The 21158-nt window shown below is 44.6% G+C and overlaps 1 protein-coding gene across 3 annotated transcripts in view; it reads right to left on the bottom strand.

The window, feature by feature from the left end:
• The window catches only part of CPED1 (cadherin like and PC-esterase domain containing 1), a 463541-nt gene extending 447009 nt beyond the window's left edge, over positions 1-16532 (bottom strand). For 2 of the 3 annotated variants that reach the window (XR_005774778.1, XM_040411583.1), the window contains exon 1: positions 15738-16532. Coding sequence is in view for 1 of the 3 variants with exons in the window: in XM_040411583.1 (XP_040267517.1) it covers positions 15738-15950 (213 nt within the window). In the remaining 2 variants the exon portion in view is untranslated. The remainder of the gene's footprint in view (positions 1-15737) is intronic. The other variant, XR_005774791.1, reaches the window with a different exon arrangement.
• Positions 16533-21158: the final 4626 nt, after the last annotated feature.

The following is a 21158-nucleotide window of genomic DNA, read 5'->3' as shown; positions in this document are numbered from 1 at the left end:
TTGCGAAGCAGAGTCCTGGTGAGGCTCTGTGTGAGTGGTCTCAGCCAGGTGGGCTGAGGGGCCATGAGGCTAGGCGATAGCTTGAACTTTGGGTGACGCGGTGACGCCTGTGAAACAAGGATCACGAGGCCAGAGTCGGGAGGACTACTAGGTCACAATTTCCCAAAAGGTATTGAAGTGTCACAGCCTGGAGGTTGCTGGACTGTATGGCTGAGGAAAGCCGCATTTGTGTTCCATGTGTGAACAGGGATCTCTAGGTGAGTCAGGGTTACGCTTATGTGTTTAGTTAGAGCCTAGCCAGGCAAGGGTTTGTTATTTTGTGTGGATGTCACACGTGATAAGTTGAAGCTGCGACTTCGTAACCTGTGCTTTGCTAAAGTGTCTGAAATAAAGCAAGAGTTTGGACATTATAACCGTGTCTGCGAAGATATCTGTGAGTGTGACCCCCTGAAAAGAGATGATACCTTACAATATATATATATATATATAGTAGGAAGGAACAAGGGGCCATCATTGATGGTCGGTACGTGTCATTGAGGTTCCTGGCCCCGGTGAGGTAAGAGACTTTTTTTTTCCCTGAAGTGTCATTATTGCAGATTGTAGTCTGACATTTCAGCTGTTTAGTATGGCTGCAGAGCTGATCCGGTACGGCTCTTACTGGGAGTAGCCAAAGTGTTGTGTGGGTGGCAACTTCCCACGTTCCAGGCCAGGTCTTGGCAGGCTTATAAAAGCAGTCAGCACTGTCAGGTGGTGTGGAGTCCTCTAGGCCAGGGATCAGCAACCTCCGGCACTCCAGCTGTTGTGAAACTACAATTCCCAGCATGCTCCACTCATTTCTATTAGAGTTCTGAGAAGAGCAGAGCAAGTATGCATGTTGGGAGTTGTAGTTTCACAACACCTGGAGTTCCGGAGGTTGCCTACCCCTGCTCTAGGCTGAAGACCGTAAACAGGCGTGCAGGCCGCCTGGAAGCCTGCCAGTGAACTATTCTGTGGCTAAGCATTCAGCCAGGTGTGAACCAACACCTAGGATTCCAGGTGAACATTGTTTTATTTTTGCTGTGTGTGAACAAGCACCAAGACTGTTATGTGTTGCTGAGTGTGAATAAAACACTGAAGTTTAAATTACAGCCTGGTTCCTTGCCTCTATACTGCGTCCGCTAAACCTGTCTACCAGAGCAAATCCCCACAATTGGTGGAGGATGCGAGCTCATGCAGTGAGGCTGGACTGAAGGCCGAAAATTTTTTTCCGGGCACGGGTGTATGTCCAGGTTGTAATCAAGCCGGCAAGGTTACAACCTGTGTCCCCTGACAAAATGTAGGCGGTCGTAAAAGCCTTCATGGAGGCTAACTTGCAGCAGCGGGAGGCTAACAAGCAGCAGCAGGAAACCAAACAGCTGCTATTACAGCATGTGATAGCATTACAAGCGGCAGGAGAGTCCCAGAACGTCCACGATACCCGGAAAGCTGTCCATGTGGCGATCCTTAAGATGACCCCCAAGGACGATGTCAAGACCTATCTGGCTGTATTCGAAAAGGTGGCCGTTAGGGAGAAGTTACCCCGAGACCAATGGGCTGAGGTCATCGCTCCGTTCCTGGCGTCTGGACACCAGCAGGTGTTTTTCGACTTACCAGATGGTCAAGCGGCCGACTACCCAACTGTGAAGGGTGAGATTCTGGCCAGACTGCGGGTAAATGTATTGGTCTGGGCCCAGCGGCTGCATCAGTGGGAATTTAACCCGGCTGAACCCATCAGACAGCAGTATTATGATCTGCTACACCGGTTGCAAAAATGGCTGCAGCTTGACGTACTGAGTCCCACTGCTATGCTGGACTGTCTGTTGGCTGATGTGTTCTGGAGGGCTTTGCCATACCCTCTCTAGCACTGGATCGGCCAGGTGTCTCCTGGTAATGCCCTAGAGATGGTCAACCTGGTTGAGCTCTATGAAGCCACCAGAAACCTACAGGGGGGTTCTAGTTAAATCCCGGAAATCTCCACCCTAGACCAGGCGGCTGGTGCCAACAAGGCCCGCTCGGGATGTACTCCCTGCAGATACAGCTCCGGTGGTCTGTTGGGGTTGTCAAGAGCCTGGTCACATAATGGCCGACTGTCCCCATCGGGGGGAACCCATGGACACTAATTATGGCTACTGGCTGTGTGCAATCGGTACCCCTGAGACAATAGACAATAGTCACCTGTGCCAGGTGCAAGTAGGAGATACCCTGGCAGTGGCGCTGCTTGACTCAGGGAGCCTGGTGTCCCTGGTAAGAGCTGCCCTGGTACGGCCCGCCGAGTATACTGGCCGAAAAGTCAGCGTTGTGTGCATCCATGGAGACTTAAAGGACTATCCCACCGCCCTGGTGTCTCTATCCACGGTGGCCGGCAGTTGGACTCATGAGGTGGCCGTTGCCGCAAATTTACATTATGAACTAATAATTGGGAGAGACTTTCCCGGTTTCCCGTCACTGCGGCTGCAGGTGAGAGCCACCGATACCAATAGGACAGGAGCAACCCCAATAGAATGGCCTTGCTCAGGGGGGAAACCGGAACCCTGGGAACCTAAGACCAACGGGCCAGCAGTAGGGGTGGCCGCCACTGCGGGGGAATGGGGGGAGCCAACCCGACTGAATGTAATGGTGGGAGACGTGAAGAATTTGCTGCCGGGTCCGGAATTGGCAGACCTCAACGTCTCTGGAGACAATTTTGGTACAGCACAGCACCAGGACCCGACTCTATCTCGGGCCTGGGAAAATGTGGTAGTAGTTGAGGGTGAGCCCAGTTTTGTGGTTCAACAGGAGATGCTGTACTGGGTAAATCAACTACGGGGTGAGCATATTGAACAGTTGGTGGTGCCCAAGGCGTATCGCAAGCTCGTGTTGGAGTTAGCCTACCAACATGTTTTTGGGGGACACCTGGGCCAGCAGAAAACGCAGGACCGGATTCAGAGAGGTGGAAGAGTATTGCAAGTCTTGCCCAACCTGCCAGATAACCAGCCCCCAGCCACATTTCTGTAGTCCCCTGGTCCCTCTCCCAATTATTGAGGTTCCATTCGAGCGGATCGCTATGGATCTCATAGGCCCAGTACCGAAGTCCGCTAGAGGGCACCAACACATCTTGGTAGTCCTGGACGATGACACTCGGTACCTGGAGGCGGTGCCGCTGCGACATACCTCTGCCAAACTCATAGCCAAAGAGTTAGTGGAGATGTTTCCCGAGTGGGCCTACCGAGAGAAATTCTGACCGACCAGGGGACCACTTTTATGTCAAAAGTCATGAGGGAACTCAGTAAACTACTACAGATCAAACAGTTACGGACGTCCGTCTATCACCCGCAAACGGTCGGCCTGGTAGAAAGATTTAATCAAACCTTGAAAAACATGTTAAAAGATGGGAGGGATTAGGATCTTCTACTGGCCTATCTCATGCTCCCAGTGCAAGAGGTACCCCAGGCCTCTACTGGGTTCTCGCCATTCGAACTGTTGTATTGCCGATATCCGCGTGGTTTGTTGGACATAGCCAAAGAGGCATGGGAACAACAACCCACACTGCATAAAAATGTGATTGAGTATGTCAATCGGATGCAAGAGTGGATGAAGACAGTATTGCCGCTAGTTAAGGAACATATGGAGGCAGCCCAGCAAGCCCAGAGTGGGGTCTATAATCGCCAGGCTCGGGTTCGGAATTTTAACCCGGGAGATCGGGTTTTGGTTCTGGTGCCGACGGTGGACAGTAAGTTCCTGAGTAGGTGGCAGGGGCCCTACGAAGTGCTCGAAAAAGTTGGGGAGGTAACCTACAAGGTACTCCAGCCCAGGCAGGGAAAGCCGCAGCAGGTGTACCATGTAAACTTATTGAAACCGTGGAAAGATAGGGAGATCAGTACGGGCAACAGCCCCCAGTCGGGTTTTCTGGGGGTAGAGTTTCCAGTCCCACGGTCTGATACGAGGGAAGCAGTTGCCACAGTAAAGATCGCTGACAACCTTTCCTCTAAACAGACTCAGGAGGCCAGGGAGTTCGTCAGCAGGAACACGGATGTGTTTTTGGACCTCCCTGGACACAGTTCTATCATCCAACATGACATTGTCACTAAGCCTCAGGTCAGAATCCGGTTGAAACCATACCGGGTACCTGAGTCGCGGTGACAAGCCATCTCGAAAGAACTGCAGCTGATGTTAGAGCTGGGTGTCATCGAGGAGTCAAAAAGTGAATGGGCCAGTCCGATAGTCTTAATACCCAAGCCGGACGGGACGTTACGATTCTGTAACGACTTCCGCAAACTTAATGAGGTTTCCAAGTTTGACACATATCCCATGCCTCGAGTGGATGAGCTTATTGAGAAGTTGGGCCAAGCCCAGTATTTTTCTGTTTTGGACCTCACCAAAGGGTACTGTCAGGTACCCTTGACGGAGGCTGCCAAGGAGAAACGGCTTTCATCACACCAGAAGGGCTGTATCAGTACAAGGTATTACCCTTTGGTCAACATGGCGATCCCACCACGTTTCAAATGCTATTGAGCATTGCACTCCGTCCACATCATCGGTACACTTTAGCGTATCTTTTGCACAATTTTGCACCCAAATTCAAGCGAACATTGTTGCATCTTAAGCCACTCCCTCCTTGCTAATCCCTTCCTCTTAAGCCACACAATTTGTGAAGCATTAATAAGTGTGGGGTACAGAATTTTGATTAGTAAATCTGCCCCATGTCTTTTAAGTTTGCATTAAATAATAGTACAAAAAGGCTGCTTGGACGCTAAAATAGCCACATTGGCTCATGTCTGTGTCCTAAAATCATTTTAATGCTGTGTAAATTATGTTAAGAACAGCTGAAGACGGCAGCCCTCATAATCATGTTCAGAAAATAGAATAAAAAAATCTGCAATCAGAAAAAACATACTAGATAAAATTGATGTGTGTCACTATCTGGTTATAACTGTCAGATAAAAATTTTGTTAAACATACAAATTTGCTTGTTTGCTTGCAGTTCATCTTACTGCTAAACAAAATGCCATAAAAACTTCCTTTTTGTGGCAATTTTTTACTAACAGATGTAAATTGCATTTTTTTCAGGCATTTTTTTCTCTACAGAGAAGGGAGTGAAAAATATGCTGGATTTAAAAAAAACACCAGGCACAGAAAACACACCCTGCATATGTCCTGCATTTTATAATTTCCGTACAATTTTAACTAACATCTGGAGTTATTTATTTTCCTGGAGAAAAAAAACATGTCCTCAGGATAGGCCCTCAATATCAGATCGGTGGGGGTCTGACTTCTGGCACCCCTGTTGACCAGCTGTTGGAAGGGGCAACTGCAGCCTCTTCCTCAGCTTGTGACAACACGTTTATCGTTCACATGGTCCTTGTTCAGCTCAATACTACATAAGTGAAAGGAACTGTGCTGCAATACCAAACAGCTGATATACAATGTACAGAGCTGTGCTTAGTATACCGTGAAGAGGGCGCAAAACTTATCTGAGTGGCTCCTTTAAACATCTAATTAGCAGGGACCCCCACTAATCTAAAATTGATAACCTGTCTTGAAGATTTAATATTTAATTCCCTTTATTTAATTAAGTGCAATATAAGGTAATTTATTTTTTTAGCAATATGTACCTCCAAATAAATAAGGATTTGGGGAATACAATATTTCCTTATGGAGAGCACCTTAAAGGGAGTCTGTCATCAGCATTTCACTTTTTTAACCCTTCCCATAGCTCCCTAGCATGCTTACATTTAATAAAAACGTAACCTCTGGCATCAATCCTGGACTTATACACTCACCTAAAGAATTATTAAGAACACCTGTTCTATTTCTCATTAATGCAATTATCTAGTCAACCAATCACATGGCGGTTGCTTCAATGCATTTAGGGGTGTGGTCCTGGTCAAGACAATCTCCTGAACTCCAAACTGAATGTCAGAATGGGAAAGAAAGGTGATTTAAGCAATTTTGAGCGTGGCATGGTTGTTGGTGCCAGACGGGCCGGTCTGAGTATTTCACAATCTGCTCAGTTACTGGGATTTTCACTCACAACCATTTCTAGGGTTTACAAAGAATGGTGTGAAAAGGGAAAAACATCCAGTATGCGGCAGTCCTGTGGGCAAAAATGCCTTGTGGATGCTAGAGGTCAGAGGAAAATGGGCCGACTGATTCAAGCTGATAGAAGAGCAACGTTGACTGAAATAACCTGTCACGGAACCATGAACCAGACGTACAACAAGAGATAAGTGAAAATGAGAAGGCTTTATTGAAAATAAAGCTGTAAAGCAAAAGTCCAAACGGATGGTGAAACCGAGCAGAGTCTTTGCGAAGCCAGAGGTCAGGAACCAGAAGGGTAGTCAGACGAAGCCAGGATCAGGAACCAGCAGGGTAGTCAGACAAAGCCAGGATCAGGAACCAGCAGGGTAGTCAGACGAAGCCAGGATCAGGAACCAGCGCAGCAGCAGTCTTAGAAGCATGTGAACACAAGAGGACCAAGCAAGGAACTGAAGCCACAGACCTCCTATATATATGAGCTAGGCATCCAGCTCCTCCCAGGGGAAGGAGGAGCCGCAGGGTGGAAGGCTACAAGAAACCCAGAAACCAAGATGGCCGCCAGCACATGTCAAACGAAGGAGAGCAGCAAGCAGGTAAGACCATGACATAACCACTCGTTACAACCGAGGTATGCAGCAAAGCATTTGTGAAGCCACAACATGCACAACCTTGAGGCGGATGGGCTACAACAGCAGAAGACCCCACCGGGTACCACTCATCTCCACTACAAATAGGAAAAAGAGGCTACAATTTGCACGAGCTAACCAAAATTGGACTATTGAAGACTGGAAAAATGTTGCTTGGTCTGATGAGTCTCGATTTCTGTTGAGACATTCAAATGGTAGAGCCCGAATTTGGCGTAAACAGAATGAGAACATGTATCCATCATGCCTTGTTACCACTGTGCAGGCTGGTGGTGGTGGTGTAATGGTGTGGGGGATGTTTTCTGGGCACACTTTAGGCCCCTTAGTGCCAATTGGGCATCGTTTAAATGCCACGGGCTACCTGAGCATTGTTTCTGACCATGTCCATCCCTTCATGACCACCATGTACCCATCCTCTGATGGCTACTTCCAGCAGGATAATGCACCATGTCACAAAGCTCGAATCATTTCAAATTGGTTTCTTGAACATGACAATGAGTTCACTGTACTAAAATGGCCCCCACAGTCACCAGATCTCAACCCAATAGAGCATCTTTGGGATGTGGTGGAACGGGAGCTTCATGCCCTGGATGTGCATCCCTCAAATCTCCATCAACTGCAAGATCCTATCCTAACAATATGGGCCAACATTACTAAAGAATGCTATCAGCACCTTGTTGAATCAATGCCACGTAGAATTAAGGCAGTTCTGAAGGCAAAAGGGGGTCCAACACCGTATTAGTATGGTGTTCCTAATAATTCTTTAGGTGAGTGTAGAACCATCAAAAACAATCTTTATAACTTATGCAAATGAGGGCTCGCAAGTGCCCAGGGGCGGCATTACACTCGTAGGTGCCCTGCTTGCTCAGCCTTTTCATTGCGTCCCTCCGCCCGCCCATCCTTTCCCTCTGACCGCCTTTCTACTAACTTGTTATCCCGCGCCTGCACACTCAGTCTGTCGGCCGGCGCATGCGCACTGCGATGCCATTCCTTGTACGGCATCACAGTAACTATTGCGCATGCGCCGGCTAACAGTGCGAAGCCGGCGCATGCGCATTAATTACTGTGATGCCATACAAGGAATGGGCATCGCAGTGCGCATGCGCCGGCCGACGGACTGAGTGCGCAGGCTCGGGATCTTGGCGGAATAACAAGTTAGTAGAAAGGCGGTCAGAGGGAAAGGATGGGCGGGCGGAGGGTAGGAAGGGGCGGGGGGACGCAATGAAAAGGCTGAGCAAGCAGGGCACCTACGAGTGTAATGCCGCCTCTGGGCACTTGCGAGCCCTCATTTGCATAAGTTATAAAGATCGTTTTTGATGGTTCTATAAGTCCAGGATTGATGCCAGAGGTAACGTTTTTATTAAATGTAAGCATGCTAGGGAGCTATGGGAAGGGTTAAAAAAGTGAAATGCTGATGACAGACTCCCTTTAAATGGTGTGAGGAGTCTTACAGGCCAGGCAACATTCCTCTGAGAAGATGGTATGCAAATGAGCTCTGTCTCTAATGCTACCAAATATAATGCAGTTATCCTATAAGTCAAGGTTCAACCTTTTAAAAGGCCTCATCTGCAGACAGCTGTTTCTGGGTGATTGCCCCTCATCAGTGCAGAGCAGAGAATACTGGTTTAACTGGATGAGAGGCCTAAATCAGGATTTGGGGAATACAATAACTCCATATGGAGAGGGCCTTAAACAGAGTGAGGAGTCCTTTAGGCCAGACAATGCTCCTCTGGAATTCTGGGAAGAAGAGATGCAAATGAGCTCTTATCAAGTTTGGCCTCTAAGGCTACAGATGTAAGGCAGCTATCCTATAAGTCAGTGTTTCACTGGCTTAACTGGGTGAGGCGTAGGTCCGGATTTGGGGAATACAATATCTCCTTATGGAGAACGCCTTAAACGGCAGTTAAGCCAGTACTCTCTGCTCTGCACTGATGAGGGGCAATCACCCCGAAACAGCTGTCTGCAGATGAGGTGCTGGCTTATTAAATATCTGAATCATGTCTCAAGACCTATTTATAGGGTAAAACATTGACTTATAGGATAACTGCCTTACATCTGGTGACATCAGAGAATAATACACAGAGGAGGGAATTACAGCAAGCCCTGCCAGTGCAGAAAAGAAGGCTGATGTTGCCCATACGATTAACAATTAAAGAAGTGATGTGACTGATTATGAAGGATAATTTTCCTTATGGCTCCTCCTGAATTATGGCATAAATTGCATCTAAATTTGCTACATTTTTAATGCAATATGGAGCATCTCATTTTAGATATATTTATGAAGCAAGAAAGCCAAAAAGAACGGTCCACTACTCAAGTAATATTCTTGCAACACTGAACTGTACAGCATAAGGCCTCATGCACACGAACAAATTTTCTTTCTGTGTCTGACCCGTTTTTTTGTGGACCGTATACAGAATCATTCATTTCAATGGGTCTGCAAAAAAAAACGGAAATTACTCAGTGTGCATTCCGTTTTCATATGTCCGTATTTCCGTTCCGCAAAAAAATAGAACATGTCCTAATATTGTCCGCATTACGGACAAGGATAGTACTGTTTTATTAGGGGCCAGCTGTTCCGTTCCGCAAAATACGGAATGCACACGGATGTCATCCACATTTTCTGCAGATCACAAAATACATACGGTCGTGTGCACGAGGCCTAAGACTGTAACACAATGTTCAGACTTGACTAAATGTAATAAGCAATGCCCAGCATTATCTGATTATTTAATGGGACATAAGTGTACTAGCTAGGACAGTCTGACGGCTGTGATTTCAAAATGTGGTTTATCAGCTGTGAGGCTATTGACCCCTCAGCAGTGAGGTTTAGTGGATGTCCTCAGCAGCCAGAGAACTTGCTAAATACAGAAGCTAAGACAAGATGTAATGAAAGGCTCAGAGGAACATCAGCACTGAATAGAAACGTTCTAATCTAGTTTATGTAAAAAGTCACATCCATAAATCTTCTGCATGTAAATAACATACATGTTTCATGACTAATACATGTGCAACATTTAAAGAGATGGTGTCACCTCTGCTGACATGTCTGTCTAAGTAACTACTTTCAGTCCTCATGCAATAACAATTTTGGAACATCTATTCTCATGAATCTATGATCTTCCATTATTATTAGTGATGAGCGGCAGGGGCAATATTCGAATTTGCGATATTTCGTGAATATTTAGTAGAATATTAGTCATATATTCGCGAATTTGAGATTATTTTCTTGATCTTGAAAAATCGGCAATGTAATATTCGCGGAATGGGTGCGAAATACAGGAGTGGGTCACTATAGCTACATTTTTCAAGTTGCTAGAAGTTTCCTGAGACTGGAGAAAATGATTGGCACGGCAGAACATTACAATATCTTTATATGCAGATAGAGTGCTCCAATATATTCGCGATTGCGAAATCGGCACTAATGATGCGCATATTTTGGCGCAATACGTGCAACTTCACATTTTAACAGGTCTGGCTACTTATTAGTGATTGGTGCACTAAGTATTGTGGTGAACTTGTGACATCACAGCACTATGTATGTATGTGTGTAGCATGTATGTATGGACAGCAGAACCTTAGCTACACTATATCCCTATCTAACCTACACTGACTATCTCCCACTAACTATCTGTATTATATACATAAGCTAACTAACTAACTAACTAACTAACTAACTATCTAATGTAATGACACAGGAAAGCAGAGAGCACAGCAATAACACTGCTGTCTCTCTCATAAATGCAAAAAATTGCAGAAAATGGCTGCTGGGGAGGTTCTTGTATAGTAAGAACTTTCCTATTGGTTGCTAGGGATGCTGCTAAGCTCAGACAAAGACATTGCAGCCTTCTCATCGGCCCACAAGCAAAAAGGGAGGTTACTAATATATATCACTATATTCTAAATATTCGCAAATTCTCGAAGTGCCGATATTCGCGATTAATATTCGCACCCAACACTAATTATTATTAGAGATGAGCAAAGTTTTATAAAATTCTATTCGGCTGCTTCACCGAATTTTACTAAAAAATTTGCTTCATGGTGAATTACTTTGTCACAAAGCGCATTTTTTTGTAAGTAGCGGGTGCAATGACAAGGAGCTGCGATAGTGCCACTCCCTATCATTGTATCCCGCAAATGCCACGTTCATACATGATCGCGGCATCTGAGTGTAAAAACAGTGTAAAATTAACATTAAAAAAATTAAATCAAACCTACCGCCTTCATTTGCTCACGACGGCTGGCGCCATCTTGCTTGAAGACGTCATCAGGCCGGCGTGGTGATGTCATACGTCACCACGCACGGGATTTCATCCGAGATCTTCAATCAAGATGGTGACCACCGTCCCGTCAAAAGCAAATGGAGGAGGTAAGTATAATTTTGTTGTTGTTTTTTTTTACACTATTTCAGGTTAAATCGATTCACCACCATGAAGCATGAGGATATTCGGCTTTGCAGCGAATCAAATTTATCCTGAAATTCGCATTGAATTCCACTTCGCTCATCTCTAATTATTATTCTTGCTAGTTATGAATTAATTACAAGCAATTTGCAATGAAGGTCCAGATGGGTGTTACCAGTTAGTGATGTCTCCCTGCACTGTCTCACACTATCCAATCAGTGCTGCCATTGTCAGACTGTGCAGGGACATATGCACAAGTGGTAACACCCATGTGGACCTTTATTGCAAAGTGCATAATAGATGCTCTAGAATTGTTATTATAAGGGTGGTGCAAGTACTTACTAAAACAGACATGTCAGGAGAGGTGACAGGTCCTTTTTTAGTGTATTCACAGATTGAACATAGTCCTGTTCAGGGAATTCTATAGTAGAATGTGGTCATAAACATAAGAATTCACAGCAATACCATCATTCTAAAATATAACTTTTAATATTTATGTATAAAACGGTCAATGGACCCCTCTAATATATAGATAATAAATAATAAGACAAAAAAGAAAATCAAAATCTAGGGTCAGATTGATGTTAGCTTGCACGATATTTGCAATCTGGTTAGTACATGTTAGTGAATCCTACTGGGGGCAGTAGCCCTAATTCTGGCCCTAGTGTAGCAGCCCTGCCTATATATGGAATAGCCGCCCCGATAGGGGCGATCCCGTCTCTCATGTCTCCTAGTGTCCCTAGTTAACCCTCTCACGGGGTAGATGCCTATATAATGAGGGACCCTATAGGGACGCCTGGGCTAATCTACACAAGAAAAATAATAAATGTATATAGATACCCAAGGTAAGTGACAGACAACACCATAATACCATATGTGATATATGAGAAGAAATAATATAGAATTGGAAAAGTCAAATGTCCAATTACGTCCCAATTAGGTCCTTTTTTAGGTGTGCCTCAGTAGTTAAATTCAAGTTTCTAATAAAATAGAATCTGTGCTTTGTGCAGTTTATCTGTATCATTTACTTACAGGCTGCACATACTCTTCATGTCAATATCATGCTAAAAAGGAGGAGACTTGAATTACTGCAACCCTTTACTTCCTCCCTGCTGATGTCAACTGCAGGAGCAGCTATAGAAAGAATGAAAGCATTTACAAACTAGGGAATTACAGGATGTGTGTGTCTATGTACTGGGGACTTTCAGGTCACTCCTTTGATTACAGCAGCTTCTGCTGCAATTCATGAAGGTAGTCTATGTGGTACATGAGTGGGTAATGGGACAGTGGAATGAGAAGGTGTGGAAATTGCAATCTGAGCTCACAGGCTAGTAGAACCAGTGACCAGTGACTGGGCTGCAGCTCTACTGTATCTGTGACATAGCAGGCTACTTTACAACTTTGTGTGAGCAAAATAGAAAGAAAGTGCTGTCTAAATGGATGAACTTCAAAGACAAAGTACAAAGGTACTGCTAAGATCTAAGAGCGTTGCAAATATTTTTTTCCTTGGAGGTAAACTTTAAATAAGAAAGGCTAGTTTCGCACTAGCGCTAAAAACTTCCGGCAGAGGGGCAGCCTGCTGGAGTTCACCATATCTGGCATAGCTGCAGAGGTCTGGGGCACCATCAGGTCCCATTGACTATAAGGGAACCCGGTCTGTTTCTGGCATTAGTGCCGGGACCTGGCCGGACAAATACCACTGCAGGCAAGGCTGATTCACGGGAACTTACTTGGTCCGGGAAACACGCTGTGTGCGTTGGCTACATCTCCTGGAATGATCGGGGCTTTCGTGACCCAAACTGACTGCATCATGTGAGTACAGTACAATAGACACATATTCAGATAGGGACTGACTGCATCATAAAACACTATGATACAGGTTATGAGAGCTTTGGTATCACCGGTTGTTCCCCGTGCATTCCTGCGGCATATTCCTGGGACGAGCTCCTGTGACCGGTTCATGCAGCGCACTCACTGGACCTTTATAATATTTCTTGTTCTGTGCCTACTTCTTCTTTCCTACGTGTAAGATGTTCTTGAATACTACGCATACTGTGAGCCCTGTTGGGTTATTGCTCGAGATATTGAAATGTGTTTTTATGTGATCTATGTTGTAATGTACATGTTTCTAAAAAAGATTAAAAAATAAAATAAAAAAAACACTATGATATACGGTAGTCAGTTTAGGTTAGGGGAGCTGCGGCGGACTGAGATGTGTGGCCGACACAGACTGCGTTTCCTGGAATGAGCACGGTTGTGTGAATCAGCCGTAAGTGGGATGATTTTGAATGTATTGGGGGATCAGATCAAATGTCTAAGAATATTTATAGAGGGGGGAGGGTGTATGCAGTTATGAGCAAAAAAAAATAGTTTTTTTTAAATCATCTCACATAGAAGATGAACTTGTTTGTAGACCTAGATACAAATTAGATCACCAGAGGATTTATTGACAGTTTTAGGCCTCATGCACATGACCGTTGTTTGGGTCCGCATCCGAGCCGCCGTTTTGGCGGCTCGGATGCGGACCCATTCACTTCAATGGGGCCGCAAAAGATGCGGACAGCACTCCGTGTGCTGTCCGCATCCGTGGCTCCGTTCCGCGGCCCCGCTAAAAAATATAACATGTCCTATTCTTGTCCGCGCTTTGCGGACAAGAATAGGCATTTATATTGCTGGCGTCCGTTCCGTTCCGTAAATTGTGGAAGGCAACACGGGCGGCCTCTGTTTTTTGCGGATCTGCGGTTTGCGGACCGCAAAAACCGGCACAGCCGCGTGCATGAGGCCTTATGTCTATAGATGCCATCAGACAATCAGCAGAACTTGTTTTACAAAATAACCTTGGACACAAATACCTCCAAATCTCAACGCTTTATAACTGCTGAAAGGGTGCACAGTTTATGTCTTGCAGGTAAAGCCAATCCAGTCATCAAACCCTTTCCTTTTATTTGGGCCTCATGCACACGACCGTATGTATTTTGAGGTCCGCAAAAAATATGGATGACATCCGTGTGCATTCCGTATTTTGCAGAACAGACAAACTGGCCCCTGATAGAACAGTACTATCCTTGTCCATAATGCGAACAATATTAGAACATGTTCTATTTTTTTGCGTAACAGAAAAACAGACATACGGAAACGGAATGCACACGGAGTAACTTCCATTTTTTTTTTTTGCGGACCCATTGAAATGAATGGTTCCGTGTACGGTTCGCAATAAAAAACGGAACGGACACAGAAAGAAAATACGTTCGTGTGCATGAGGCCTTATGAGCATGTGCAACACTGCGCTATTCAAGGTCTATGTGACCGGCAAAGATAGCTGAATAAAACTCATGGCTATCTCCAGCAGTCCCATAGTGTTTGAATGAAGCGGCAGAGCACTTGGTAAATAGGGGATAACTTTTTGTTACTAAAATACCCCTTTAATACAAGATGCACAACAATATACAGTATGATCATAGGACCTTTATGATTTTTATTTACCACCATTCATTTACATACATTCATGAAAGTGGTTGTCCCATGAAAAATATTCAGCATTTTTAAACCAACCAAACTGTATCTAAATATTTTTGTTATTGCATGTAATTACAAATGTAGTATACTTGAATTATTCAATAAAATGGTATCTGTATTGAGCCACCTGCTGTTTGCTCTTTTCCTTATTTCTCTGTCCTCCTTGATGGGGTGGACACACATTCTCAGTTCCATCCTTCAACTACCACAAGCCATATTTTCTGTTAGAATCTGTTACAGGGAGAGAGCTGGAGCAGACAGAACACATCCCCCTGAGAAAGGACACACGCCCTGAACTGCTGGCCTGAAATAAATCTAGCAGAGCAATTGAAGCAATAAATGGAGTGAGCTCTAGATCCATGTGAGGTATAGGGCTGTTTATGCAGTATCTTTCTTAGAAAGAGACGGTCACGCACAATATGATGTCTGATTTTGATTTCTACAATAATGATGTGATAAGCCCTTCAAATTAGTAAAGGAGGGGTATTACATTGCTCCTTAAAACGCACTAGCGCTAAAATCTCCAAGCAGAGGGGCAGCCTGCTGGAGTTCACCATATCTGGCATAGCCGCAGAGGTCTGGGGGACCATCAGGTCTCATTGACTATAAGGGGACCCGGTCTGTTTCTGGCATTAGTGCCGGGACCTGGCCGGACAAATACCACTGCAGGCAAGGCTCATTCACGGGAACGTACTTGGACCGGGAAACACGCTGTGTGCGTTGGCTACATCTCCTGGAGTGATCGGGCTGTTTTCATAACTGAGATGGGACTAACACTGCCCGCAGAAACAAAGAGGTAGGACAACCCCTTTAAATTATTTTTATTTTAAAAGGATTGTCCAGGTTTGGAGAAGTTTTTTTTTTTTTAAATCAACCCTGTGGTACACATACATATCCACTTTTCTTTCAAGTGAATGAGACTGAGCTGCAATACCAGACACATCCAATAGATAACACTTGCACTGTTTCTGTGCTGAAAAAGCTGATCTTTTTGCAATCTTAGACAACCCCGGTAACTAGCCACAAGGATTTACAACCACAACAATTATATATGGAGATGTTCAATAACATGCAAAGCAAAGATACAAAAATATGGTAGCGAGAAATAACACGTCTTAAGATGAAAAGATATTCCACTTACATCCGTTATCTTTGTAACTACGCTATTCCACGTACAGAGAGATTCCTTGTTCTGTTTGGCCACCTCCAGGAGACCAAAACCTCTCCTAATGTCACATTCCTTGCTCCATGGTGTGCTTTTCCAAAACACAGAGAGGCACTGATAGAAGACACATAATGCCACAATAAGAGCTATAAATAAAGGACTAGGGCAATACCTGCGTCTCCAGCCCATGTCCTCTACTCGACCACCTCTCTTAAACCTCTTCTAGGCAACATAGTGATGTGACCAAGCATGGATCCCCATGATCAAACTCAGACTTCCATCTTCACTTCATGCTGCAGTTGTGCACTTAAAGAGTCAGACCAGCTTGAGCTAGCAGAACTTAACTTTTTTCCAAAGGATAAAGTTTTCCAAGCTTTTCCAGCTTCAATAAGTTTGCGTGGGACTTGTATGTTCAGTGTCCTTCATCTTCCCAAGCTGGCAGGTTTAAAAGCAGAAGTATTCCACATCTGTATCCATGTTACAGTAGGAGAGAAAATAGCTGAGCGTGGCAAAGTTTACTCCCTGTCCTCAGTTTAGTAGAAATGTTGAGTTTACTTCCAAAGTCCTCTCTTTCCTTGCTAGCAGGACATTCTCGTCTATCCCTGATGGGCTGCTGATGTATGCACTGCTCCAGACTACCACAAACACTGCACATACATACACATCGGAGCTTTTGGACCACAGGCATCATTAATGAAAGACTTGCTTTCTTTATGGGTGGGGTTGTCCCAGTACAGGAACTGCAGCATTATAATAATAGTGTAGCAGGGTTCATCCACAGCTAAGCGAGGAAAGAATTTGCTAAAAAGTAACACATTTTCCAGCTTTAAATGGAGTATTGTTTTTATTATTATTCTCCTCCGAAATGAAATCCAGATGTTTCCAATATAAGCCTGCACATGCTCACTGGAAGAGAAAGCTTGTGTCTGGATAATACAGCTGCCATTGCTGTTTGGATTACACTTGCACTACTCAGCTACGCGTATTTCGTGACATTTCCATTTGAACCTAAAGCTCTAGGATTGAAGTCGCAATAGTCATAGTTGTGTTTACTGAATAAAGAATTTTGCACAAAATGTAAATATATATGAAAATAAAATATACACAGCACATTTCGAGTCATTCAAGGTAGTAAGAGAAGTCAACACATTTCACATGTCTATTTTAACACGTCTATTTTAGGTTTTAAAAACATGACGCTCTTTTTTTCATTCATGAAATAGGAATCCTACATCATGTTTTTAAGAACTCTGTGTTGTTCTTCTGTTAATCCTTTTAGAATTTATGAATAAATTGACTACTTGTAATGCCCCGCCTTCTCTCCCTGGACCCACCTACAACTTGGGGCCACTTTAAGTTTTTTTTCAGGGCCACGTTATGTTCCCAGTTTGCCCCTGATACTGGGGCATTCTGAAAATACAAAAGGGCAGGTACAGAGAATTTTAAGTACACTTATTACAAAAAAAAAGTTGTAGATGTATATTAAATGTTTTGCAGCCAAAAGGATCTGTCTAATCTGTTTTCTGTGGTCCTTTTTCATCCCCCTGCTTTCTGAAAATGTATTTTCTCTATCCATGTCTGCTGAATGCTAGCTCTGTGCTCAGCACTTTAAGCCATTCAGATGAGAGAGAGGGACTGATTAACTGCAGCTGCATACCCCTCCTCCCTGTCTACTAGTTTACAAGATCTGGGGTGAAGTTTGGGGTTCCTGGACAATTACAGAAAGACTGCAGACAGAAAAAGGCTGTTGCAAGGTGATTTAGCATTTCTTATATTTAAAATTTCCTGAGTCAGTTTTCAATCTAATTACAAATGATATTTTCTAAATCAATGGACCTTATTTTACCAACTTAGACTTCTTTCACATCAGTGGCACTGCAATCCGGCCACCTGTTCTGGCAGAGAATGGCGGGAAGTGATGCGATTTGTGTCCCGACGATTCTCTGCATTTTTGCCGAAATTCCATCAGATCTCCGCAGGACCTCATCATACTTAATGGGGCAGATGGGCTTTCTGGTTGTATTCAATGCCGGATCCAGAGAATTACAGCAGGCTGTTCTCTGCCAGAATACATGCCATAGATGTGGAAGTAAAATACTACATCCACAGCCGTCCCTCTGTCCAGGTTTCTACTGTTCAGGTTATTCTGACAACTTCTGTCCTTGGTAAACCCATGCTGATTATCACTTATGATATTATTAATAGTCAAATACTCCTGTCCCTTAAGAGTCCTTCAAACATTTTTCCCACAATCGAAGTTAAGCTTACCGGTCTATAATTACTTATGGAAGACCTAGAGCCCTTTTTAAATATGGATACCTAATTTGCCTTGCGACAGTCACTTGGCACTGTACCAGTCAATAGAGAATTAAACAGGGGCACAGCAATAACTAAACTGCGTTCTTTAAAAACTCTTGGGTGAAGTCCATCTGGACCCAGAGCTTTGTTCACCTTTATCTTATTGACCACAACTCTCTGGACACGGTCATTCAGCCAGTTTTCAATCCAATTACAAACTATACTTTCTAAGCCTATAGATCTTATTTAGCTATTAAACATCGATGAGGGACAGTATCAATTGAATTTGCAAAATCCAAATACACTGCATCCAAAGCTGCCCCTCTGTCTAGGCTTCTATTCACCTCCTCATAACAAGTCAGGTTAGTCTTATAATTTCTGTCCTTGGTAAACCCGTGCTGGCTATCACTTATGATATTATTAACAGTCCTCTCCCCCTCTGTATCAGTCTGTTAATAGTTCTTTGTTTATTGTACTTTATATTATGTATTTCTAACCCCCTCTTGATGTACAGCGCCATGGAATTAATGGCGTTTTCAAATTAATAATAATAATAACTCACATAATCCTGTATATAGTCAATTAAGAGTCACCACATTTGGGGGCGGAGCTTGCGCCAGAGGAAGATGGTAGCGTGTGCCTGAGCTCCGTCTAACTAGCTCTGCCTTATCGAAGCCTACGCTCGCTATACCGACCAAATCATGGTGAAAATCGGCAACCCGAGACAGGGGGACACCCAGCAACACCAGAAGCAGCCAGTTACCTCGGGGGACATGGACAAATTTATTAAAAAAGCGGCGGCAATACATGTCGCCAAAGAAAGCAAGATGGCGCCCGCGGCTGCCCCTGAAGACGAGTATCAGAACTCAGAGGGAAGAGACAGCGACTCCGAAGAGGCCGGAGGTAGTCAAAACCTTCCTATCTCCAGGAAATACCTGAAGTCAGTCCTTACCAAAGCCCTGGAACCACTGGTAAGTGAAGTTTCCTCCATGCGGCAGGACATTAAACATATCGGGGGAAGAGTAGAGGACCTGGAATCCGCTCACAACGCTGCACTAGATTTCCAGGCGGCTGCTTCTAACAGCTTACAAGTGGTCCAAAACCATCTGAACAACGTCTATGCTGCTTTAGAAGACCAAGAGAATCGGGGCAGGAGGAACAACCTGAGGTTCCGAGGCCTGCCCGAATCTATTATCCCCTCAGAAATCCCTGAGGCTATGATGGCCCTCTGTGAGCAAATCCTAGGCCCCGATTGTCCTGGCCCAATTATTGAAAGGGCTCATAGGGCCCTCCGCCCAAAACCAAAACCAGCAGAACCGCCCAGAGATATAATCTGCCGGTTTCTAAATTTTCAGGATAAAGAAGCCATATTAGAAGGCGCCAGGAAAAAATCGGAGGTCCTGTTCAGGGATTACCGCATCCATATATACCAGGACTTAGCACCGATCACCCTGAAAAAACGCAAGGCCCTGAAACCTTTAACAGAATGGCTCATCCAAAAGAAAATTACTTACAGATGGACCTTTCCTTTCGGCATCACCTTCCTATACGAGGGGAGCAGGATTACAATCAGAACCCACGCTGACCTGGATCAACTGTTTCAGCATCTGGAAATCCACAACATGGAAATAGAAAACTGGGACTTGATCCAAGATGTCGCCTCATTACCGGATATTCCCAAGCCGCAGCCTTTTGAACCCAGAAGGACCCCCAAAGCCCAGCGACAAAGGAAAAAGGCCAATTCAATCACACCTAGGCGTCTCTCCACAGACTCTTTCTGATTTAATGCGAGTCTATTATATCTGGTACCTGCCAACCCAGTTGTTTCCCTGGGAAAAGATAAAGAAGTGATTCGTATCGACCCTCTCTAAGTATACTGTTAATATGTGTTAGCTTTAAAAGTATGTCTTATTACCTCCCTTCCATTTTGCTATTCCCCCCCTTTTTTCCCTCTCTCACATCCCCTGCCCCCCCTCCCTCCCTTCCTCCCCCCCTTTACCCTTCCCCCTTCCCCCCCCCCCTTCCCTCTCCTCTTTTCCCCCCTTTTGCTTGTCCCCCCATCACTTAGAACAAGCTGCAAGGAGCTTTTGAAGTGAGTTTTCCAAAACCTCCATATTAGGCTGACACGGTCTCCTCTCTTTATGCCAAGACCCCTAGTCTCATAAAGCCCCATATTGTACGGTCGGTAGTATCGGAATGGGTTGCGTTCCATAGGTTCGCTCCTTTCTGATACTTACTCAAGATATCTTTGATAAGGTTTTGCTATATCAAGGGTATACCCACTTCCCCCCCCCCCCTCCTAGTGAGTAATGTCTATGCAAATTCATTGCTTATGTCCTCTGTTTTACTCTTGTTGTTTTAGTTACCACGTTTTTACTGTTACAACGTCACCTGAAGACCTCAGACGGATGATTTTGGCATGGGCTGCTCATCAAAGGTTGGATCTTTCCTTACTATTAGATGCTATTCTCCTTCACACAGAGCTAGAGATTTTCCTCCAAACCACATTCACCGCAGACTCTACCCTCCCTCATATCCCAGATGGATGACCTTAAGATAGCATCCTATAATGTCAGAGGCTTCAACTCGCCGTCTAAGAGGCGTCAGATTTTTGGTATGCTGAAGAGAGAGGGGGTAAAGGTAGTATTTTTGCAGGAAACACACCTAAAGCTAGGCCATTTCCCTAACCTTTCATATTCATACTTCTCCCAATGGTTCCATAGTGGCTCCAATTCTTCAAACTCCAAAGGGGTTAGCATAGGTTTACAGAAAGGAGTCCAGTTTCAGCTCATAGACCAAAAATTGGACCCGGAAGGCAGGTTTATAATGCTGAAAGGGAAAATCCTACACCAAACCTACACATTTGTCAATGTGTATGTCCCTAATAGGAAACAAATTCCCTGGTTGAAAAATATTTTAGATGTAATGAACAACTTCAGGGAAGGTACTTTAATCTTAGGTGGAGACTTCAACCTGGTACTGAATCCCTTATTAGACTCTTCATCGGGCAAATCAGCACACTCTCAGTCAGCTGTCCGCTCCTTGACTTCGAAGTTATGGAGGGCCCAACTTATTGATGTTTGGCGCACATTCCACCCA

The sequence above is a fragment of the Bufo bufo genome, chromosome 1 (assembly GCF_905171765.1).
Source record: "Bufo bufo chromosome 1, aBufBuf1.1, whole genome shotgun sequence".
In the NCBI taxonomy this organism is placed as follows: Eukaryota; Metazoa; Chordata; class Amphibia; order Anura; family Bufonidae; genus Bufo; species Bufo bufo.
Note: the sequence above shows the minus strand (reverse complement) of the source record. Positions and strands in the feature narration are given on the sequence as shown.